This window comes from Mugil cephalus, chromosome 19 (genome assembly GCF_022458985.1).
Source record: "Mugil cephalus isolate CIBA_MC_2020 chromosome 19, CIBA_Mcephalus_1.1, whole genome shotgun sequence".
Lineage (NCBI taxonomy): Eukaryota > Metazoa > Chordata > Actinopteri > Mugiliformes > Mugilidae > Mugil > Mugil cephalus.
In genome coordinates, this window is record NC_061788.1 from 11,972,502 (window position 1) to 11,992,633 (window position 20,132).

The 20,132-nt window shown below is 44.3% G+C and overlaps 1 protein-coding gene across 2 annotated transcripts; it reads left to right on the forward strand.

Annotated features, from left to right (window-relative positions):
* Nucleotides 1-80: 80 nt before the first annotated feature.
* On the forward strand, nt 81-19,918 carry aak1b (AP2 associated kinase 1b). 2 transcript variants are annotated; one of them, XM_047569654.1, is made up of 20 exons: nt 81-1,124; nt 2,437-2,555; nt 3,398-3,506; nt 3,688-3,830; nt 4,598-4,719; nt 5,063-5,144; nt 5,366-5,498; nt 5,634-5,737; nt 6,009-6,091; nt 6,239-6,399; nt 6,841-6,962; nt 7,274-7,573; nt 7,679-7,821; nt 7,926-8,119; nt 8,222-8,311; nt 8,720-8,815; nt 9,055-9,162; nt 10,268-10,438; nt 12,843-12,953; nt 17,435-19,918. In XM_047569654.1, the coding sequence occupies exons 1-20, from the start codon at nt 962-964 to the stop codon at nt 18,193-18,195; spliced, it is 3,315 nt and encodes a 1,104-aa protein (XP_047425610.1). In that variant the 5' UTR covers nt 81-961; the 3' UTR covers nt 18,196-19,918. The 2 variants fall into 2 exon arrangements, with proteins under 2 accessions (XP_047425610.1, XP_047425611.1); XM_047569655.1 differs by lacking the exon at nt 17,435-19,918 and adding an exon at nt 13,257-16,834.
* Nucleotides 19,919-20,132: the final 214 nt, after the last annotated feature.

Genomic DNA, 20,132 nt, shown 5'->3' on the forward strand with positions numbered 1-20,132 from the left:
TCCTGGGCGACGGGGGGAGGGGGTAGGAGGCTGTGCAGCCGCGCAGCCGCGCTCCGAACTACGATACCCACAATCCCCTCCGCGCGTCAACAGCAACAGCTAGGATGTTGCGATATCGCCTGGCAGCCAAAGATTGCTGTGATTGCAGGGTTTAGACGGATGGGTTGAAACCTTTCTAATGTTTTGGTAGATGTAAAAGAAAAAATCCGTGGTTGTATTACAACATTCAGCGCGGACGGAGGCTTTTTTTTTTTATTTCAGTCCGCTGTCGACTCGACGCTTGTTGTTTGTGCGGACGAGTAGCGCTAACGCGTCGGCTAAACCCACAATCACAGTTTTATCGCAAATGGGAGCAATTAAATAGCTAGACGGGCTGCTAGCTATGTGGCAACCGACGGCCGCTTCACTTCGCTGAGGATGGAAAGATTTTTTTCGGGCAGCCCCATTGCACAAGTCAGACGTGGGAAACATTGCACTCGGAGACGTTATCTTCAGAGGATAACCTGGATAACCTTAACCTACACGAAATGTCATAGCGCTCAAGTAGCTAGCACTTAGCTAGCTCGGTAATGGCTGGAAGAGATGGAGAAGGACCTAATGTTATCATCAGCATCAGCAGCAGCATGAACCATGAACAGCTGGGTGGGTAGCTAAAGGAATACTTTCTCTGGAGATGCTCTAGCCTCCTGGGTGGTGTAATTCACTTACATAACAGCTAGTCGCAGCCGCTCTAGCTATCACCGGCTGGCTTGTGTTGGCAAGCAAATGGGAAATTTGCCACCAAAAATCTGGGTTCTCTCAACATCCCCGTGAGCGACAAAAGGCATCACTGCGCGATCCGAGGCTACGAATAGACTCGTTGGGGGTTTTCGGTCTGTGCTGCGTCGTGCAATAATTCAGCACAGGGGAAACTGCAGCTCATCCGTGCGCTGCGAATAACTCCTCCTGTCACATCGGCACCATGAGGAAGTTCTTTGATTCTCGCCGGGAGTTGGTCAGCTCCGGGCCCGGTTCTGGAGGAGGAGGCGGCGGATCCGGGTCCAGTCACGCAGGCGGAAATTTCATTGGACGAGCCTTCACCATCGGGCGGCACCAAGTCACAGTCGAGGAGATAATTGCAGAAGGTGAGAGGAAGGGGTTGCACGGAGCAGATGGTGCTGTGTATTTGTTTGTGTTTTCACGCATGCTGATGATGCATGGTGGGGATGTGTGTGTCCTGCCTGCACGCACAAGCCAGAATGCATCAGTCATTTGACAGAACAGAGGTGTAACCTTATATCCCCACAGGGCTGATGGAGTTTGCATCCGTGTAGCTTGGATACATGCAGGCAAAACAGAGGCCTAGCGCTTTCACTCGGCCGCACTCTGACTGACTTAACACTTCCAATAGCTGTTGTGATCCAGGAATGTGATTCAGTGAGGTTGACGCATACCTGGCCCCATGCAGTTGCTTGATTCATTTGAAATGAATGACTCTGCACTGTGCAGTCAATAGTGTTTTCAGGGTTTTATGTGATAGCAGCCAGTGAGAGCCAAGCTGTAAGAAACATCAACTTAAACTACTGATGCTGGAGTCAAAGCCTGCACTTATATTTATTATTACATCAATAATTCATTATTTAAACTCAATCTGGGAGTGCAATCTGAATTTCTGTTTATAATGTTAAACTGCAAGTTTAACCTGTGCACATGCTAGTGAAATTTTGTGGATAAACAAGATAATATTTATGCTTTAGCGTGATCTAAATGAGTCAGTCCATGATCTCTATTTATAATTGTTGGAACGTTAGATACCCATCATTTCATGTATTTCTGAAACAAAGACTGTGGGAATTTGCTTTTAATCAGTGGTGTCTGCTGGCTCCCAGCCAGTCAAAAGCAGTGCAGAAACAGCATGCTTCAATATTTGCATCAGAATTGGACCTAAACCCTCACCTGCATCGATGCCCATAGGTATTTAGAGTGCTTTGCAATACCAATACATTGAGGATGCAGCACAACCTGCAGTGTCTGCCCGAAATTGATCACTCCGTCACAGCTACACTCAGCAAAGTGAATTTGTGGTCTGAGCTACACCAGATGGCTAGGCCTCCATGTAGGCCTCTATGTAAACCCTGCAGCAACAACATGACTAATAGATAACGCTATAAGGCAGCACCATTTGGTCCTGATCATCCTTACTGATGTAAGGCCACATGGACAGAAACGCCAGCAGTTGTTGAAGTAATGAGTCGTAAAAGGAAAAAAATACAAATTACAATCATGACAGCCTGAGAAAGCATGCAGAAGTGACGTAATGCTATCTTTCCACCCATGTCCTATTTTGTTTTGTTTGTAGTTGTAACATGTCAACGAGCATGCCCTTTGCACGATTGTCAAAAAGCAGCTGAAGCGTCTATCACATCTGCTTAATCTTCTTCCTTCTCAATCCTGCAGGTGGCTTTGCAATTGTGTTCCTTGTGCGAACAAATCAAGGGGTGCGTTGCGCCCTGAAGCGGATGTATGTCAACAACGAGCACGACCTGCAGGTGTGCAAACGCGAGATTCAGATAATGGTGAGTTGCCGAGATTGAGCACTTCACTGCCAGCTTTCGCTCTGAGGCCTTGTGAGTTTTTTTTTTTTTTTCAAACCACGCAGCAAGACAGCTGCAAAACACCTAAAAAAGCACATAATAAATGCTGAATTCAGCCTGCAAGCGGGGTTGTTTGGATTGTTATACTGTGGTAGCCTACCAAAAATATAGACTGGTTTTGGAAAGTGTTTTTGTTGCATTCTTTGAAACAGAGTCTGTATACAGGACATTTCTGTCTGAAGGAACACTAAGGAAGGAAGGAAGGAAGGAAGCAATGGATGTTAAATTTACAAGAAGATCATATCATCCACCAAACATTCAACAGAATTGTGTGCATTTTGCTTCTGACACTGGCTGGCTTGAATATTAGTGCAAAGATGGTATTTCCCCATCATATTGTATTTTATTTCTCTCTCTTACACACACACACACACACACACACACAGGCAGACAGGCTTCAGCTGCAGTACTTGACATTTTTTCATTACCTAATAGATTCCTGATTTCAATTGCAGCTCCCTCTGCAGACGCTGGCCTCACACTGCAGCTCTGCACACTGACCACACCAAATGAATGGGCGATGGAGTTGCAATTCTTTAGCCCCATTCACAGCAAAATGTGGAAATATTTCACGTCCACAAATCTTTCTTTATATAGGAATATATTCTGATAGTGACTCAAAATAGGAAATCTGTCAGAATTAAAAAAAAAAACACACTCGCCGTAAAACCAGTGACCTCACCGGTCAGATGTTATATGGACACTGTAATTTCTGTATTGTACACTGTTATATGAATGCTCTCGATTGTGTATTGCTCTTGCAGAAAGACCTTGTCGGTCACAAGAATATTGTTGGTTATCTGGACTCCAGCATCACAGCCATGGGATCTAGGGACGTGTGGGAGGTCCTCATACTTATGGACTACTGCAAAGGTGAGAGCTGAGAGGAAAATCTGACGCGGCCACCTCGAACCACATGCTTTTATTAATGAAAGAATTTAAATTAAAGCTGTTGGATTGTTCAAGGACTGAAAGATAAGAGACGATTAAGATGCAATTAAAACAAGTAGTTGATTTCCTCTATCTTCCTAAATGATTGGCTTGTGTTTGGCAGGTGGGCAGGTGGTCAATCTGATGAATCAGAGGCTGCAGACTGGCTTCACTGAGTCCGAGGTGCTGCAGATCTTCTGTGACACCTGCGATGCCGTTTCTCGCCTGCACCAGCGGAAGACGCCCATCATCCACAGAGACCTTAAGGTGCCGCATCCCACATTTAGCTTGAAGTTCCTTCACGTAATATTAAACAGTGTGATCCAATTTGAATAGAATCAAGATGATCACGATGGGCACTCGTCCAGCTTTTGCTCGCATTGCGTCAAAGGATATCTGCATACAGTATGGCCTTCGTCAACTTCCCCCTGTAGTGTTGTGTTTTGAAACTTTGAGTCTCAGCCAGTGGCACAGGGCTACCAAATCAAGGACCATTTGAATCCATACATGGCAACACAAGAGAGGACAGACTAGCTGTGTTAACAATGGGGCAAAACCACCGCAGCCTGAAATAATGAAGAAAATCCTAATTGGCGTGTTTGTGTGAGCTGAAGCTGGGTTTAATTATGGATCGGACTAAATGAAGAAGAAGAGGGAAGAATGTCACTTGTCAAAATCCTTCAAATACCTTTTTCACAGCAGTCAAATGCAGTGCGGTTGTTGTGTTAATCTGAAGTTGCCACCAATCAGTGTTTTTAATCAGACTTTAATTCAGTGCAGATTTATCGATTTCATTAAAACCTGGAAATGGAACGAGTTTGTCGGAGGATAATGTTGTTGAATTTAAACCCTGCGAGTTAAAGGCTGGTGCTGTGCATCATTATAGAGAAATAAAGCCCAGCCTTTGATCTGGCACAGAGGGACCCAACACCTCTGGTCCAAATTGGTTATTTCATGTGAAAACGCCCTTTTTGTTCTGTTCACCAGAGCCTCTCAAAGTGTCTGCCTGCAACTCATTCCTTGTATATTTACAGGTGGAGAACATCCTCCTGCACGACAAAGGTCATTATGTGCTTTGTGACTTCGGCAGCGCCACTAACAAGTTCCAGAGCCCGCAGAGCGAAGGAGTGGCCGTAGTGGAGGAAGAGATCAAAAAGTTTGTGTTTCTTTTCATCTGCAACCTTTAACCATTAGCGCTTCTTTTAGGTAATGTGGCACAGAAACTGTCAGCAGTGTTTTTTTTTTAGTATTATTATTATTCTTGCTTCATTGTTTTTCATGTTGCCGGATTTCTTGATCTTACACCTCGCCCATATGTGAAGCACAGCTTTCTGCTGTACTGCAGAAAAGTGTTTTATTTGTAATGCTTTAAATCCCTGCTTTCACGGTAATGTGAACATTTATAATCAGATAATGCCGCGTAGATTACCGCGTTTCAGCGCCACGTTGCGAATGCGGCTTTCTCTCAAATTTAGTTTCTGTTCTGCTCTTGCTTTCAGGTACACCACCTTATCATATCGCGCTCCTGAAATGGTGAATCTCTACAACAACAAGATTATCACCACGAAGGCCGACATCTGGGTGAGTGAAGTTCACGGAGCTGACGCGAGCCGACTGTATCTTGGAAAATGAAATTCTGGCGCCGCTACTTCAGTTAGTTAGTATAATCAAATGTGAATAATCTGATTTGCTTTGTCATAACTGGTGTTTAGATGGGCAATTTTCTTGTGTTACTATGCTTGGTTAAAACTCCTCTCCTCCTCTCATGTGGCGGTGGTGGTGGTGGTGCTGGTCTTCTCCAGGCTCTGGGCTGTTTGCTGTACAAGTTGTGCTTCTTCACTCTGCCCTTTGGTGAAAGCCAGGTGGCCATCTGTGATGGCAGTTTCACCATACCAGATAACTCCCGCTACTCTTACGATCTCCACTGCCTCATTCGTCAGTGCCTCTTAATAATAATAATAATAATACACGACTACAACAACATCATATTCACATCTACTTATTTTCTTTCGTCTCTATTTTCTTGAGTCCAGCTTTCGTTTTTATCTCCGTGGTGTTTTTCTTTTCCAGGCTACATGCTGGAACCAGACCCCGACATAAGGCCGGATATCTACCAGGTGTCCTACTTTGCTTTTAAACTAGCTCAGCGGACGTGCCCCGTTCAGAATGTGAAGGTCAGTCTCTCTCTCAGCAGCAGGGGCAGCTAAAATATTTGGATTTGCTTGACTTTCTCTCTTATCAGGAATTGATTTTGTTCCTGTAGTCAGTGGGAATCGGCTGTGGTTTCCCTGCGTGACCTACTTAACCAGGCATGTCAGTGTGGGAGGAAAACCACCACCTATTCACATCCAGCCGAATGTACTTGTTAGCCTTCAGAATGTTTTATTAAATTGCCGTTGACGGTTCTTCTTGTCGTGTTATAATTTCCCTTTATTCATGAACTAGAACTCTCCGATTCCTTCTAAACTTCCCGAGCCGATCAAAGCGAGCGAGGCTGCTGCGGCAAAGAAGAGCCAGGCTAAACCCAGGCAAGGCTGCTTTTTCCGTTCTGCCATTAAAGCTAGCGACACCACATTGTGTGAAAGTAATTAGGCGCAGTCGGTTTCCTGATACTCATTAAATAATCATGTTTGCTGTGATTAACAAGAAGGCCAATGTGCTCTCTTTGTTTTCAGACTGACAGATCCAATCCCCACCACTGAAACCTCCATCACCCCTCGCCAGAGGCCCAAAGCGGCGCATGCCCAGCCCGCTGCTGGCATCCTACCCATCCAGCCGGCTGCCCTCACCCCTCGCAAGCGAGCTAATCTCCCTGGTGGCGTGGCACAGCCTGTGGGTATGTACTCCTCTCTGTCCTTATCCTCCTCTCCGTCACAGGGGGAAAGAAACCAATCTTTTGAATAAAGAGGCGCACAAATCCAGGAATCCTGCTAATCCTTTGTGCACGCACTGAATACTTGAACACACTTCTCCGCGAGAACACATCAAGTGTGCAGGTTACGACTCCTGCAAATTAAAGCAATAACAAGCAAAGTGATATGAAATAATTTTCACTCTGCAAAGTTTCTTCATGTCATCAAAGTTATTTGTACCTGTTATAAATCACTATTTGCATTTAACCCACCATCTAATCCAGTTTAATTAATTTTTAATGATCATCACGTTGTCATTGTTTAGGCGCAACACTTCATATTTATTTTCTGTGCCAGTGTGAATGTGAAATTGTGTCAGCGCCGTTGAGTAACGCGCGGCCTCGGCTCGTTCTGTCGTCCCGCAGGAGTCAGCTTGGACCTCTCTCAGCCAGCTGCAGCGCTCCAGTCACAGAAGGCACAGATCACAGCTGTGCCTCTCGTCCAGTCGCAGAACAATTCAAGTCAAGCCGTGGCTCCGCCCAAGCAGGTCCGTACCCACTAATCACAGTAAAGGGACGCACGAGCTTCCCGCAGTGGGAAAATTAATAAAATAATATAATAAGACAGAAAGTAAAGTCTTCAGTGAAGCGGAACTCATGATTGAGTGTCAAGGATCGAGTTACTTATTTCTCTTATCTGCAAAAAACAACAAAAACAAGCAATATTAGAGCAGCAGCTTCAGCTCTGGGAATCCCCGATGCATATTTTACATTTTGAAGATTGGACCACTGCAGTATTTTTGTTATTCGTACATATTTTGGCAACGTGACTTAGACTCTGTCAAACATCTCTGTGCAGCCACTTGCAGAGACGGCAGCGTCGGCAGCTGCGGCGCCGATGACCAAGGCTGACGCCCAACCACAAGCACAGCCAGCGGTTCAGCAACAGACCACGCCTCCCTCCGTGGTCAGCTCCGCCTCCCAGCAGGCGGCGCAGACCCCCCCCAGCCCGGCTCCACCTCAGCGCCCGGCTCGCCGCAAGCAGGCCGGCCAGGCTCAGGTGCCAGAGGCTCAGCCCTCTCCGAGCAAACCGGCCTCCGGCCAGCAAGCCGTGCCTCAGACGGCCTCGTCTGAGATCAGCCCAAAACCAGCTGAGACGGTGAGTTAAATGTTACTCTCAACTCCCTCCTCTAGACATTCTGTGAAATATTTGTCGATGTTGGATGTTTCCGCTTCCTTCTAAGCCTTTGACTCTTTTGATCAGACTCCACCTGCTACTCCAAAGACAGCCGAGGAACGAGGACACCAACGCACACCGAGCGACGGTTCGGTTCCAGTGAGTGACTCCGCGCAGCAGCAGCAGCAGCAGCAGCAGCTGGGAACTAATGGAGACGCTTCCCTCTGTCAGTAAGTAGCACGATAAATAAACCGAAAGATCAGCCGTGGCCGAACTCTTCTCGTCTTTGTTGTATTTGTGGCTTCATTTGTTTTGTTTTTTTTCCTACTTGTAGATCTCTTGTATCTCAGCCGGGCCCTGTCCAGCCTGTTCAGCTTGGTCTTATTGATGCAGCACAGGACCAAAGCAAAGCTGCACCCACTGCTCCTGCGTCTGGCGGGGCCGGCAACACCCCGACACAGCCAGCATGGAACCCATTCGACGATGACAACTTCTCCAACCTGACAGCTGAGGAATTCAAAGCAGATGGTGAGGCTGGACTGCGTGTGCGCTCTTAAGTGCAGTAGTTCTGCTGTGTGATAATCAATAAATGACAGGGATGTTGTTTTTGTTTTTGTTTTTTTTTACCAGAAATTCCTTCAGATGTTGAGACAGCATCTTCAGGAGAGTTGATACCAGGCCTGCAGGCCTTAACTGTGGATAATGAACCTCAAGAGACTGGTATGTCACATTTTACTCTGTGGATGTTTAAATTTTTTTTTTTTATTTTCTACCTGGGTCTTAAAATTCAATTCAGATTTATTTATTTAGCATCAATAAAATTTCATTCATTGTGAAAGCACCGCTTCTCTACCTGTCAGATAAAGCCACTAATTTTATGTGTGTTTTCTTTGACAAGGAGAAGTTGAAGAGCTGATTTGTTCATAAATTGCCTGAGACACACTGGATTAGTTGGATTGAAATGCTCTCAGATTAAAAGAAGCCTTAGTGAAATTTACAGTGTTTAACATATTGTTTGGGTCTGTTTTAATTTGCTGCTTGGTTTGAATCTTTGGCACTCGAAGACTCCCTGCAAGTCTGGTGCATTTTAAGCCTCACTTTTCTCTTCTTTTACCTTCTGCTTCCCAGTCGAAAGACCGTCGACCATCGTTGATGTGGAATCGGGAGCCTCACTGCTGGCTGTCCCAGATCCTTTCAATGCCCTCCTGCTGTCAGACGCACCAGGTAAAATTTTCTCCCAGCGGATCAGTACGATATAGACACAGATTTTAATGGTCTTTTTCTTAGTTTTGGTAAAACTGATATCCATTTACGCAAGCATGAAATATTATCAACTATGTAAATGACTGCACCAGTCGTGGAAACCATTTCAACTGAGGAAGACACAGGAACAGAAAAATCGGAATTTATCTTTCCCCACTCAAGTCTGTTTTGCCTTTCTCTCATTCTTCACTGGCCTTTAGAGAAGCTTATAGAGGGACTCAAATCTCCGGACACATCTTCGCTCATGCTTCCCGACCTCCTCTCATTGTCCGATCCTTTTGGTGGAGCTGTGGAAGAATCCGCAAAAGGTATGTGTATTCAGGTTTCTGTTTTGTTGTTCTCCTTCTATTGAGTGCTAAACTTCAGGAAACAGTGATACTGTCCAGTCACACTCAGCTCCAGCTCAAACTGTACGACTAAGCTACAGGGGTTAAAAGTTCGCAGCTCGCGATTTATGTTCTCACACTATGTGGCCTGCAACGAAAAAGAAGAAGTAGTGGAAAAACAAGGAAGTGGGAAGACGCCTACCTGAGAATGAGAATGCTCACCAAAGAGAAACACGCTGCCTCGGCAATATGCTCCATTCTGTACACACAAACTTCCAAGTGTATGGACAAAGAAATGGCTGGGCAGACGTGGGTAGTACGGTCTGTCAACTTTACGGAGAGAACTGGAGGCAAGCAGCAACAGTTCGCTGTTTGGCAAATTACCTACACAAACACAAATTTCCCACTTCGACTTCTGCGTTCACGCATGCGCAGTGTGAGAGGTTGAGGTAAATTGGCTCGTAATCGCTCGTAGGACTGGTTTAACAGCGCGATAACACTCACGAGGCACAACCAGAATTGCAAACAGGTTTGATTTTCATCCGACCATACGATTGCTGATCGATTGCTGGTTGTGAGAGGTTGATCGCTGCTCGTTGCCCCGTGTCTACTACGCGATGCGGGACGCACGGTTAAGCTGGATTCGGCCCGATCCAAAAAATTCTCGCACGAGCGAAAAATCCGCTCAAAAAGGTCGAAAACTCGCACAGTGTATTCCCAGCTAGTGAGAACGATCTGTGGTGAGGGCAGGGAGGTACTGTCTGATTGGCTGACCTTAGCCGGTTGTTGATTCATTAAATCACATCCTTTTTAAAAAAAAACTGCCCTTTTCAAGACAGTTTCTGAACAGGACTTCTCCAACGTGTCCATTTAAAAACCCATTGTATGTCAGGTTAATAGTTTCTTGAAAAGTGATAGTATTTCAGTTTTGTATCCACAGTTTTACATTTTAATTCTCAGAGATGTAATATTATACATTATAAGTAGTAGCAGGTGTCCTGTGTGTGTGTTTTCTCATTGTCTGTGAAGTAAAATCATTCATTATTTTGTCTCATGTCTGACTTCGGCTTCTCTTGACCTCTCCCAGACCCTCTTGCTGCAGACGACTCTCTCCTCGGCTGCTCCTTGATCTCTGCACCATCTGCTCCTCCGGCAGCGAGCAGCGCCACCTCCTCCGTCTCCTCCGCTCCCACCTCCGCCGCCTCGGCTTTGGATGATTTCAGCCTGTTGTCTGGAGACTCGGCACAGCCTAAAGCAGGTAAATAGTGAGAATCTTGCCAAAGAAGGCAGTGAATTCCCACACAGCGGCAGTTTAAAGCAACATTTCGAAGCGCAGAGATCTGTAGAAATTTGACTAGCAGGTGGCAGGCTGAGCTCCGGTGAGCAACACTAGCATGGGAGCGAAGAGAAGAACGACAAGCTTCTCATGTAGTTTACAAGCTGCAGGTAGACTCTGTGTAGTCAACAGACGTTCTCAAAATTTGAGGTTAAAACAAACATTTTACCAAACTGAAGAGATATCTGCAGGTGTGTTTAAATTACGTTCATGTCTATGGGTTTTAGCAGGAAAAGCTAATGCGGTTGTTGTTCAGAGTGTGCGGCTCTGGTGTTGTGTAGCAGCTGCTGTCTGACTCGTTGTGACCTTCTGCTCCCCATCAATGCTGCCTCACGCAGGAGACTTGACTGACGGTGTCAAAAATAATTTACTTGAGAGGCTGTGACGTGTCAGACAGACATCAAAGAAGCACCGGCAACGAAGGCAGAATGTGACATAGGGTTGGGCCTCACATCCCCTCTGTATGGACTAAAAAGTTGAACTTGATCACACTACAAATACTACAGCCAACAGCCGGGTGGCAAATTTATTATCCAAAAGGGTGAACATGAATACCTGCTATTAGCTAAGAAGCTAGGAGGAGCTACAAGAGCTGGTCTACAATTTATTAAATCTAGATGTCGTGATATTTGTTTATTTGAATCTTCAGATTAGATGAAGTTGTAGGAGGAAAAGAGCCTTCTGTGTTTGACCTCTCATCTTGATTTTGTCACTTTCTAATGATTGTGACACCAGTTTAACATCCTGTGTGTTGAAAAGCTGCAACACTTTGGTGTGTCACTGCCCTATCTTAAGGGTACTAAAGGTGTTTAAATGTAATATGTTTCCTGTTTCACTTTTATCGGATTTAAAGTTTTTTTGTTTTAAAAAATGCTCAGTGGTTCTTGTGGAAGGAATCATCTGTCAAACCCATGCGTCCCAAATTGAGAGCTACACAGCTGGGGTTCACTTGTTGTTGCTTGGCCAGTGAACAAAAGCATTCGACTGCTGTCGACTGTGCCAACTCCAAATCAAAGCCTGACTGTGTGCACCAGCTGCATCAAAATAATTACCACCGATCTCTGCTCATAATATCTTATCAAGAGGCTTTGTACCACTAGAGAGCAGTCAACGTGTTTTTGTCAATTGTCAATCTGATGAACATTTTATGATTCTCAGAAAATGAAAAAACATTTCTTCGATACTGTAACTCTGTGGACCAGTAATATAACAACTATAGATTGACAGATGTATATCAGTGGGCCCTGAGCCATATATTAGAAATATAATAATATACGACTCTGGGCCAGCCGATGTATCAGACCAATAAATGCATATTTTACTGGTGTCGGTATTGCCCGAATTGTGGTTGCAAGATTTACAGACAGATGCATGCTGGAGACGCTGTGGACCTGTGCAGCCCATTGAGTGTATATATGGATAAACCCATAGTTACATCACCTGTTGGATTCTGAACCTTAATAATGAAACCCAAAGTGGGGAGAGCCTGCTGTCACCATGCTGGATGAATGCCCACATTTGGGTTCCCCATATATGGACATGGGGGTCGTGATGGAGCGAAGCTAAAATAGCCTGGATGTTGAGACCTGCACACCCATCTCTCAAGCTACCGTCGGGTCACTCAAAGCAGGAACGCCCTTAATTATGCTGAATTTTAAACCTTAATAAAAAGTAAATGTATGAGTTAATAGTGAAATAAACCTCTCGATGAACTGCAGTTTTTTGTATTTGTACATGGGCTTCATTGCCCAGACCCTGGTGCCTGGTGCAGCCCATACATTGCCCCTCCCCCACTAGCAGAGTGCATGCAGCTGGAAGCTGGAAAATGCTTGTGCTCTACCTCTTTTTACCTGTTTATTTTGTATGCATAAGAGTGTTAAATCCGTAAATGACAATGTTTTTGGTTAAGTTGAGACTTGTAACATTGTAACTTGTGACATCATTATGTCATTTTTATCATATAAATAAGAGAAAAAGCGGTATCGCCACAAGATAACCTATAAGTAACGACACCTCCAGATTTTTTCTATTTGTTTTAGTGCAAAGAAGAACTGGTAAATTAGGAGAATGTTTACATTTAATAAAATATGCTTCAAAAGTGTTGTGATCCGTCCACTTCTCTGACTAAAACAGTGGACACATATGGAATATTTTCACTGAAAAATCGCAGTCTTCTAAGTAATTTTCGCACTTTGCACATTCATGCTGCGGGACAGATTAGACCCTGTGGTGGGCCACTTTTGGCCCGCGGGCCGTGTGTTTGACACCTGTGCACTACTGTCTTAAGCTACAATGCTCTAATAAAAGTGATCATGCATCTCTGCAGACTCGTCTCTCCTGATCTCAGACTTTGAGTCACAGCCAGCCACCAGTGCGGAGGCAGGCGCAGAGGACGACTTTGATCCGATCCCCGTGACGGGCCGAAAGAACTCCCAAGGTAGGTTTTAACGGTTTCGTCAAGAGAGCATGTGGGCGAAGCTTGGATCATCCTGCAGTGGTTTGTTAATTAATGGCAGTTAAACTTACTAATAAGAAGTTGCCTGTACTGTTTTTACATCCTGAGAAAACCAGTAAATGGGTAAATTCTGCCCCCCCTTCTCTCTTCCTCTTCTCTCTCAACCTCTCTCCTTCTCTTTGCTTTGTTTGGTCGTTGTGCCTCCCGCTCCTCTGCTTCTCCTCCCTTCTGTTATACCTCTACTCGTCTCGTCCCCCTGCCTCCCCCCCTTGTCTCTCCGGCCAGTTTCAGGAGGCCACTCGCGCAGTAACAGTGGCGGCTCTGAATCCAGCCTGCCCAGCTTGGCCCGCTCCCTGCTGCTGGTGGACCAGCTCATCGACTTGTAGGCGGCCCCCCCTTCCCCGTAGAAGCTGTAACACTGGATTATAGACTGGCATAGCATAACAACAACCAACACTGTTGTCATAGCTAGCTTCCTGCACCCCACTGGCTGTCATTTCCATCGTAGTTGCTACAGTAGAACTGTCCTTCACCTTTCAGTGCTTCTTCATTCCTTCCCTTTCCACCGCATCGACCGCATTATCTGGCTTCCTCCCCACCTCTCATCTCTCATCCCTCACACTCACGTTTTCTTTGTCCTCGTCTCCATCCATTATGTAGTGTCCATCGGGAAAGAGCGGCCAATCGGCCTATCCACGCCCTTTACTAACTCCATCTTTCTGTCGATCAGGATATGATATAGCTATCCAGTTTGTTTGAACAATATTGCATTATGTCTAATAGAAAACAATAGAAGATCATTGTTGTAATGTATAATAGGCATAGTTCTAAGTGGTCGTAGTTATTATCGTGCACAAGTGAATTTGTTGTCGTTTTGCCTTTTTAAATTCTCCTCCCTTGATTTATTTGCACATTTGAATGGAAGAAACACATTGCGAAATTAATGAGCGTTTGTTCAAATGAGGTTTATTTCTGCAAAAAAGCTTCTTTGGAACGTCGTCAGGTAGCTCGATTTGCACAGTTGCATAGACGTGTGACCCCTGTCGGCTCTGTTGGATGGGTGGTGTTTGGTTACGGTGAAGCGAAGTTCTTAAAGGTGGAGTTCTGGACGCGTATCTGCTAAATGTCCATGAAGAAAGGTCACGTCTCGAGTTCTAGACGACTTGTGAGAAGTTTAGGTCTGCTTGTGGGTGATTAATGGGACGTTAACAGACCTAGTCATGTCAGTTTCAGGTGGGCACCACCCACAGTTCCAAATATAAACCTAAACTCCTCACCAGTCAAAGCCACTGAAGAAGGCAGAAAACGAATAGTTTTTGCTTAGTTTTTAGATGTAACATGACCCGGACCTACAGACATATCTGCTAGATGGCAACAAAACAAAGTCGCGTCCAGCTGTTTAATACGAACTCCAAAACAACACGTACTTGCAAAGCAAATACCACGTTCTCATTTGCTGCTATCTTAAGCTTTGTTAAGCTTTGTTGTTGTTTTTTTTTGTTTTGTTTTTTTTAAACCTATCTCTAAGTAAGCAATAGGCTGTGTTAAATGACAACTCGTGGTCATTTAACTGTGTTAATAGCAGCGTGCCATATCGTTGGAAAATGCATGAAATCAGGAGAAACAAATCATTAGAATAATCAGCGCTAATAGGAAATAATAGAAGTACGGTAGCAGTTCTATATAGGCAGCACACTCACGGCTGTTCCCATCGTTCCCATTCTTGGCACTAACAGAAGCAGCCTAATGCGTCACGCTACCAGTTACTCTTTTGTTTTTAATATCGACACGTTCATTCCACACCGTGCAACCCCCCACTCCACATTCCCGTCATTCGTTCCTTCCTGATTTATGTAAATAGATATCTGCAGCCCCTGCAGGCCTTTATCCAGACCGTATATATGAAGTCATTGTCATAAAGCTTTACTTGTGGAAGACATATTGCTTTACTTGTGAAATCTCTCTCTATCTCTTTCATATATATTTATATCCAGATACGCAGTGTATCTGTGGATCTATAGATATATATGAATGACATTGTTTCCTGTTAATACATGTTAATATGAATAGAGTGTTAGAGAATGAATGTAAGTAATAAATATTAGTCTATAATAAAATATATCTATGATTCTTAACACCATAATCATTCAATGATATTGAAGATTGCTCTATATAAATATTTCATTCCTCTTTGTGGAATTGTGTGTTAAGATTTTTTTTTTTTGTTTCTTCTCGGTTCTATTTAGTCGATACTTGTCGGTTCCATTCAACTGTATAGACGACGATGACCCTAGTCTTTGCTCGACCTGAACGATCAGGCTGAATCCCATGTCTTATTCCACCTCTGTGAAACCAAGGCGAGCCTGTGTTGTGTTTGTTCCCAAGAACCGATGACGGATTATATTTTTATTCACGATTCCTTGGAAAAGTGGGAGTTTAACTGCTGGAATTTCAGCCCTGTTTCGTTTCAAATTGTGCTCTTTTTTTTTCTTTTCTTTCCTTTTTTTTTAATTTTTTTTCTTTTGCCAGTTTTAGTGGTCACAGAGTTCATATCAAAAAGCATGGCAGTGTTGTTGAATGTTATGTTCATGTGCGTTGGTACACAGTGTTATGATAAAGTATGTATGTGTGCGTGGAGTCCGAGTTGTTGGATGTGTTTTCTGGTAGCCTACTTGTGTTGTTGTTTGCTGCAAACATGGCGACGGTCACGTTGTCATTAAAGTCTCCTCTGAAAGCACAGTCCCCCACCTCCTCCCGTAAATTCTCTCAGGTCGTCAGAGCTACATCAGTCTCTCCGAGAGCTGGAAGTGTACAGTATTGGCTCCCCCACTCTCATTGTCCTCTGGAAGTCCGCGCTCCGTATTACAGTTTACCGAATTACAGACGTGTAACATTCGAGGGGCTCTGTGGAGAGTGGAAACGTTACCGGACCTTACAGCGAAAGATACAGATACTGCTGTAGCCGTGGTCTGATTAGCGGTCAGAGTTACGTCAGCTGTTAGGGAGTAGGAAGGATCAGCTCCAGTCAGCAATGTAGGTGTTTCTGTAGGATCAAACAAAGGTATTCTGCTCTTCATGCATGATCGCAAAGAGAACTCTCACTTTCTCCTTAGACTATCGTATTTATAGTATAAATATTCTGCAAGGAATAAAAGTCATTCAAACATTCATTTTTAACGATAAACAAGGCCGATGTATTTTAGCGCTGATTAAAAAAAAAAATACCAAATTCCCACAATTTTGAAAGGTAGTGACTCGAATCAAAGCAGCCTGTCAGATGAAATGAATTTCAACAAACATCTAAATCTTGAGAACTGCACCAAGCACCTTGTTTTTGGTCCAAATAAGTCTCAAGAAAAAAAGAAAAAACAGCAGAAGAAGAAGCTGTTTCCAGATCAGCGGCCTCTTTCTTGGGTTGCATCTGGTGCAGGTGCTGCATGTGCATCCGAAGGCTTGTGTTTTTCCCGCCGTCCTTCCACTGAACAGCTCAGTCATTTGCAGTTACTGTTTGAACCTATGCAACTCCCGAGCTTTCTCCCCGTAGCCGCCAGCGCGCTGTCGTGACCAGTAAAGCCCGAGCAGGATGAGTCTTCGATGTGAAACAGAAGCCCCTCGTTCTCTCTTTTGTTGTTGTTTTTTTTTTCTTTTTTGTTTGTTTGTTTGTTTGTTTGTTAGTTTTTTTGCCAAAAATTAAACGCTGTCGATTACCTGATACTATTGAGTGTTTTGAGACGCCTCCTGTCGTTATGGCCCGAAAAAACCAACCCGCGTCAGAGCTGTGATATCGTGTGCTCCTTCTATTTTTGTGAGATAACTAAAGAATTATAACGGGATGGCAAATAAAGTACAAATGTGAATGTTAATGTGTCGAGTTGTTTATCTTAAAGCGCTTGGTGCCGGGAGTAGCATCGTCCTCCTAACATAACCTAACCCACGATTACTAGCCCTTAACAGTCATGCATGCGCAGATATGAAGCGCTTTTGGTGAGAAAACACTAAAAGTTAGCGTTTAAAAGTCTACTAAGTGTCTGAATGCAGAGGATAATAGGTTTAAATACCCAACACGTTGTAGGAATCTGCTCGGATAGCAGCTGAATTCTCCTCAGGTAAGACCGAACAACAGCTTCCTCCTCTTAAAGTCTTGATCCATTTGTGTTTGTGAACGTAGCTCTGCCAATATTATCAAGGTAGAAAACATTCTCATTATTGCTCATATATGTTGGTTATACTTCTTTAAATTTGAAGATCATGGATCATGTTGCATGGTTGCCACTAGATTCAGCAAAGAAATGTCACTTTATTTGAAAAGGCATGAAAGTGTACGTGTTAAAACAAAGGCGACTGGACTTGTTTGAATTGAAAATTACGTCCAGTTGTTGTTGTTTTGCCATTTTTCAGTATAACCTGGATTAGTGAGAACCTCCGCACCTCTCTGATCTTTCTCCCGTCTCTTCCACGTACAGACCTGCAGAGGGAGCTCAACAGTAACGAGCCGCGAGTCGCCTGGCCTTCCGCTCCTCTTCAGCTCAGCGAGGAGAAACAAAGGCAGAGGTCTGCTGACGCCGCTGCAGCCGCCGCCGCAGCTGCCGCCGCGTGCGTCTATAACAAACACATGTTGCCGTCAGATGAATCAAGCACTCCGCACCGCACCACACACGCTCCCTGCACCAGCCTCCACTTCTCGCCAGTCGACCGAAAACCCCAGGTCCTTCCTCCGACCAGCCCGGGCGCCTCTGATGTCTTCCAGCTGGCCCCGTTCAGGATGCCAGGAAAAGAAAGCAGGACGGCGTCCAGCGGCTCCTCCTTTTCTGCATCTCGTAAACCTGCTGAGGCGTCTGATGTTTTCCTCCAGGCGCCGTTTGGAAAGAGGCAGGAAGCCACCAGAGCGGCTCCTGTTAACGCTCACATGTTGAAGTGTGGTGCGCAGCAGGTCCGAGGCGGAGGCGGAGGCGGCGGCGGCGGGCCGTGTCAGCAGGTCAGAGGGTCATCTCCCCCCGCCACCTTTCAGACTCTCGGCACGCGAGCGCCTCCTCTGCACGCGGAGGCTCCCCTGCTCCAGCAGCCGGTGGCCGTGCACCGGGTCGTCTCCAGGGTCGGCCAGCAGGCCGCCGTGGGCTCGGTGGCCGTGGGGCCTCTTTACTCCTGGACCATCGGTGGCAGAGCTCTGGACGACCCGTTCACGGCTGCACCTTTTCAGCCGCGATGCTCCCAGGAGAAACACTGACAGTGCAGCCGCATGTTAAAAGGCGAAGGAGCCAAAGCAGAGTTCAGTTCAGTGGCAGTATCGCTCACACTTCTGATGTAGCATTTTTGATACTATTATTATTATTACTGCAGTGTTAAAATAAAGAACCCAATTGGATGTTTGTTACAAGGTCATGTTCTACCTCTGTGCAGCACTTTACACCAAACAGTCTGAGCTTTGGAGAGATTTCATGACGAGCATCGATGAAGTTTTAGTGACAAACAAAAGCAGGTTTTATGATATCAGTGCAGTTTGTTTTAAAGTTAAAGCCCAAACAGCCCATTTTTCTTATATATATTTTTTATCGGATTTATTACAAACATAAATAGTCAAAAATTTCTTGGCGCCAGAGAACATTAGTAGCTTAAATGTCAAGATGCTGTTTTCTGTTTCACTCCGTGTTTAAATACAGTTAGTTTGTTCTTGTGGCTGCATGTTCTCGTCCCGTTTTATAACTCCCCAGTCGTTTAGCGCCTTGTTTACATCTCCATGGCAGACTGTGCCTTTAATATCAGTGTTTAAGTTTTTCTGGTCAACATTTGGTATCGCAGTGCTGAGAAAAACAAGCCAAAGAAATCCTTCTATGTGTTTATCAGAGGAAGAGAATAAACACCCTGAACAGAGTTAAAGCACTGTACAGTTTTTTATTTTTGTTTTTTTTTTAAAAAAAGAAAACTACCCAAAAATCTCAAATGTCTGGTCACCAGAGAGCTGAACAGTCATCAGTACTACTGCATTTTGAGATTTGGAAGGATTTATTGTAAATTATGTAATCTCAGTTTAACTGCTTTCGTGCTTTCACACGTCGCTGCTTCATATTTGCTTTGAAAGGTCCTCGGTGAGACATATCAGGCACGTGGGTCATATTCAGTTCGGGCTGATGAGGCAGCGCAGAAGGACATTATCTCAAGCTGAGCTTCTAAAAAGTTTCTTTCCTTTTATGGCGATGAGTTTTTAAAATGATTACTAGTTTTGCTTGGCACAGAAAATGACATTTTTGTAAACCATACTGCCTTTGCTGATAGTATTTTGTCCAGTTATTGTATTTTTGTTGCTGTTTTTGTTTTTTATTACAGTTGAACTGGACATTAGGAAAGGTTGCCTGTGTAAATTACACAATGTATGAACTTCTTGCGCTGTTTCTTCTTTGAGTTAAAAAAATTTGAGCGTATACGTAATAAGCATGTCTCTGTGCGGATGTCAAGTTTCACATCAGATGAATCGGGCCGCGACATCCTCACCGAGATGTTGGCGACGGCCTCTTCAAATGTCAGTTTTAAGAAAAAGACTCATGTACATTTTTGAAAGTCATGAAATGCATTTCCCCCCTTTTTCAACCAACAAGTCACAGGACAGGTTGTATGAAGTCATTTTTTCCTGTTTTTTCCTTTCACAGCTTGGCAAAAGCAGTGTGAATTCAAACCTCATTTTGAAGTATTGAGCTGCACACATGCCAAAACTGAACTAGAAACTGTCACTGCTGTCATGGTGACAGACTTTAAGATGCTGAGCTCCTTGTTCTTGTAAAGCTTTGATTTTACATTTCTGTATTACTAATTTCTTTTGGAGACAGTTATGCTTACAGAACACGACATGTGCTGTAAACCCTGTTAGGATACAATGTGAATCCATATTACTTTGTATAGATCACACTCTGACTTGACTTTAGGTTGTGGTGATTATTAAAATTGTTTAAACATTTTTTCCTTCTGTGTGTTTTGTAGTTTGAGCTCAGATGATGGAATCATTGGAACATTCTGTGTATTATTTACCTCCAGATGAAGACGTATGTGAAGCAAATTCAGACCAGATGAGGGTTTTTTTTTTCTCCTAATCTGGACCACTACACTATGTGTCATTTATACATTGTAGATACAGGAAAACGGGTGAATTGCTTTCTTTGTCTGGAATGGTGG

Bases quoted from the DNA above. Each gene is read 5' to 3' on its own strand.
- aak1b (XM_047569654.1), top strand. From the start codon at position 962: ATGAGGAAGTTCTTTGATTCTCGCCGGGAGTTGGTCAGCTCCGGGCCC. The intron at 3,507-3,687 runs GTGAGAGCTGAG...TGTGTTTGGCAG, and splicing joins ACTTATGGACTACTGCAAAG to GTGGGCAGGTGGTCAATCTG. The intron at 8,816-9,054 runs GTAAAATTTTCT...ACTGGCCTTTAG, and splicing joins CCTGCTGTCAGACGCACCAG to AGAAGCTTATAGAGGGACTC.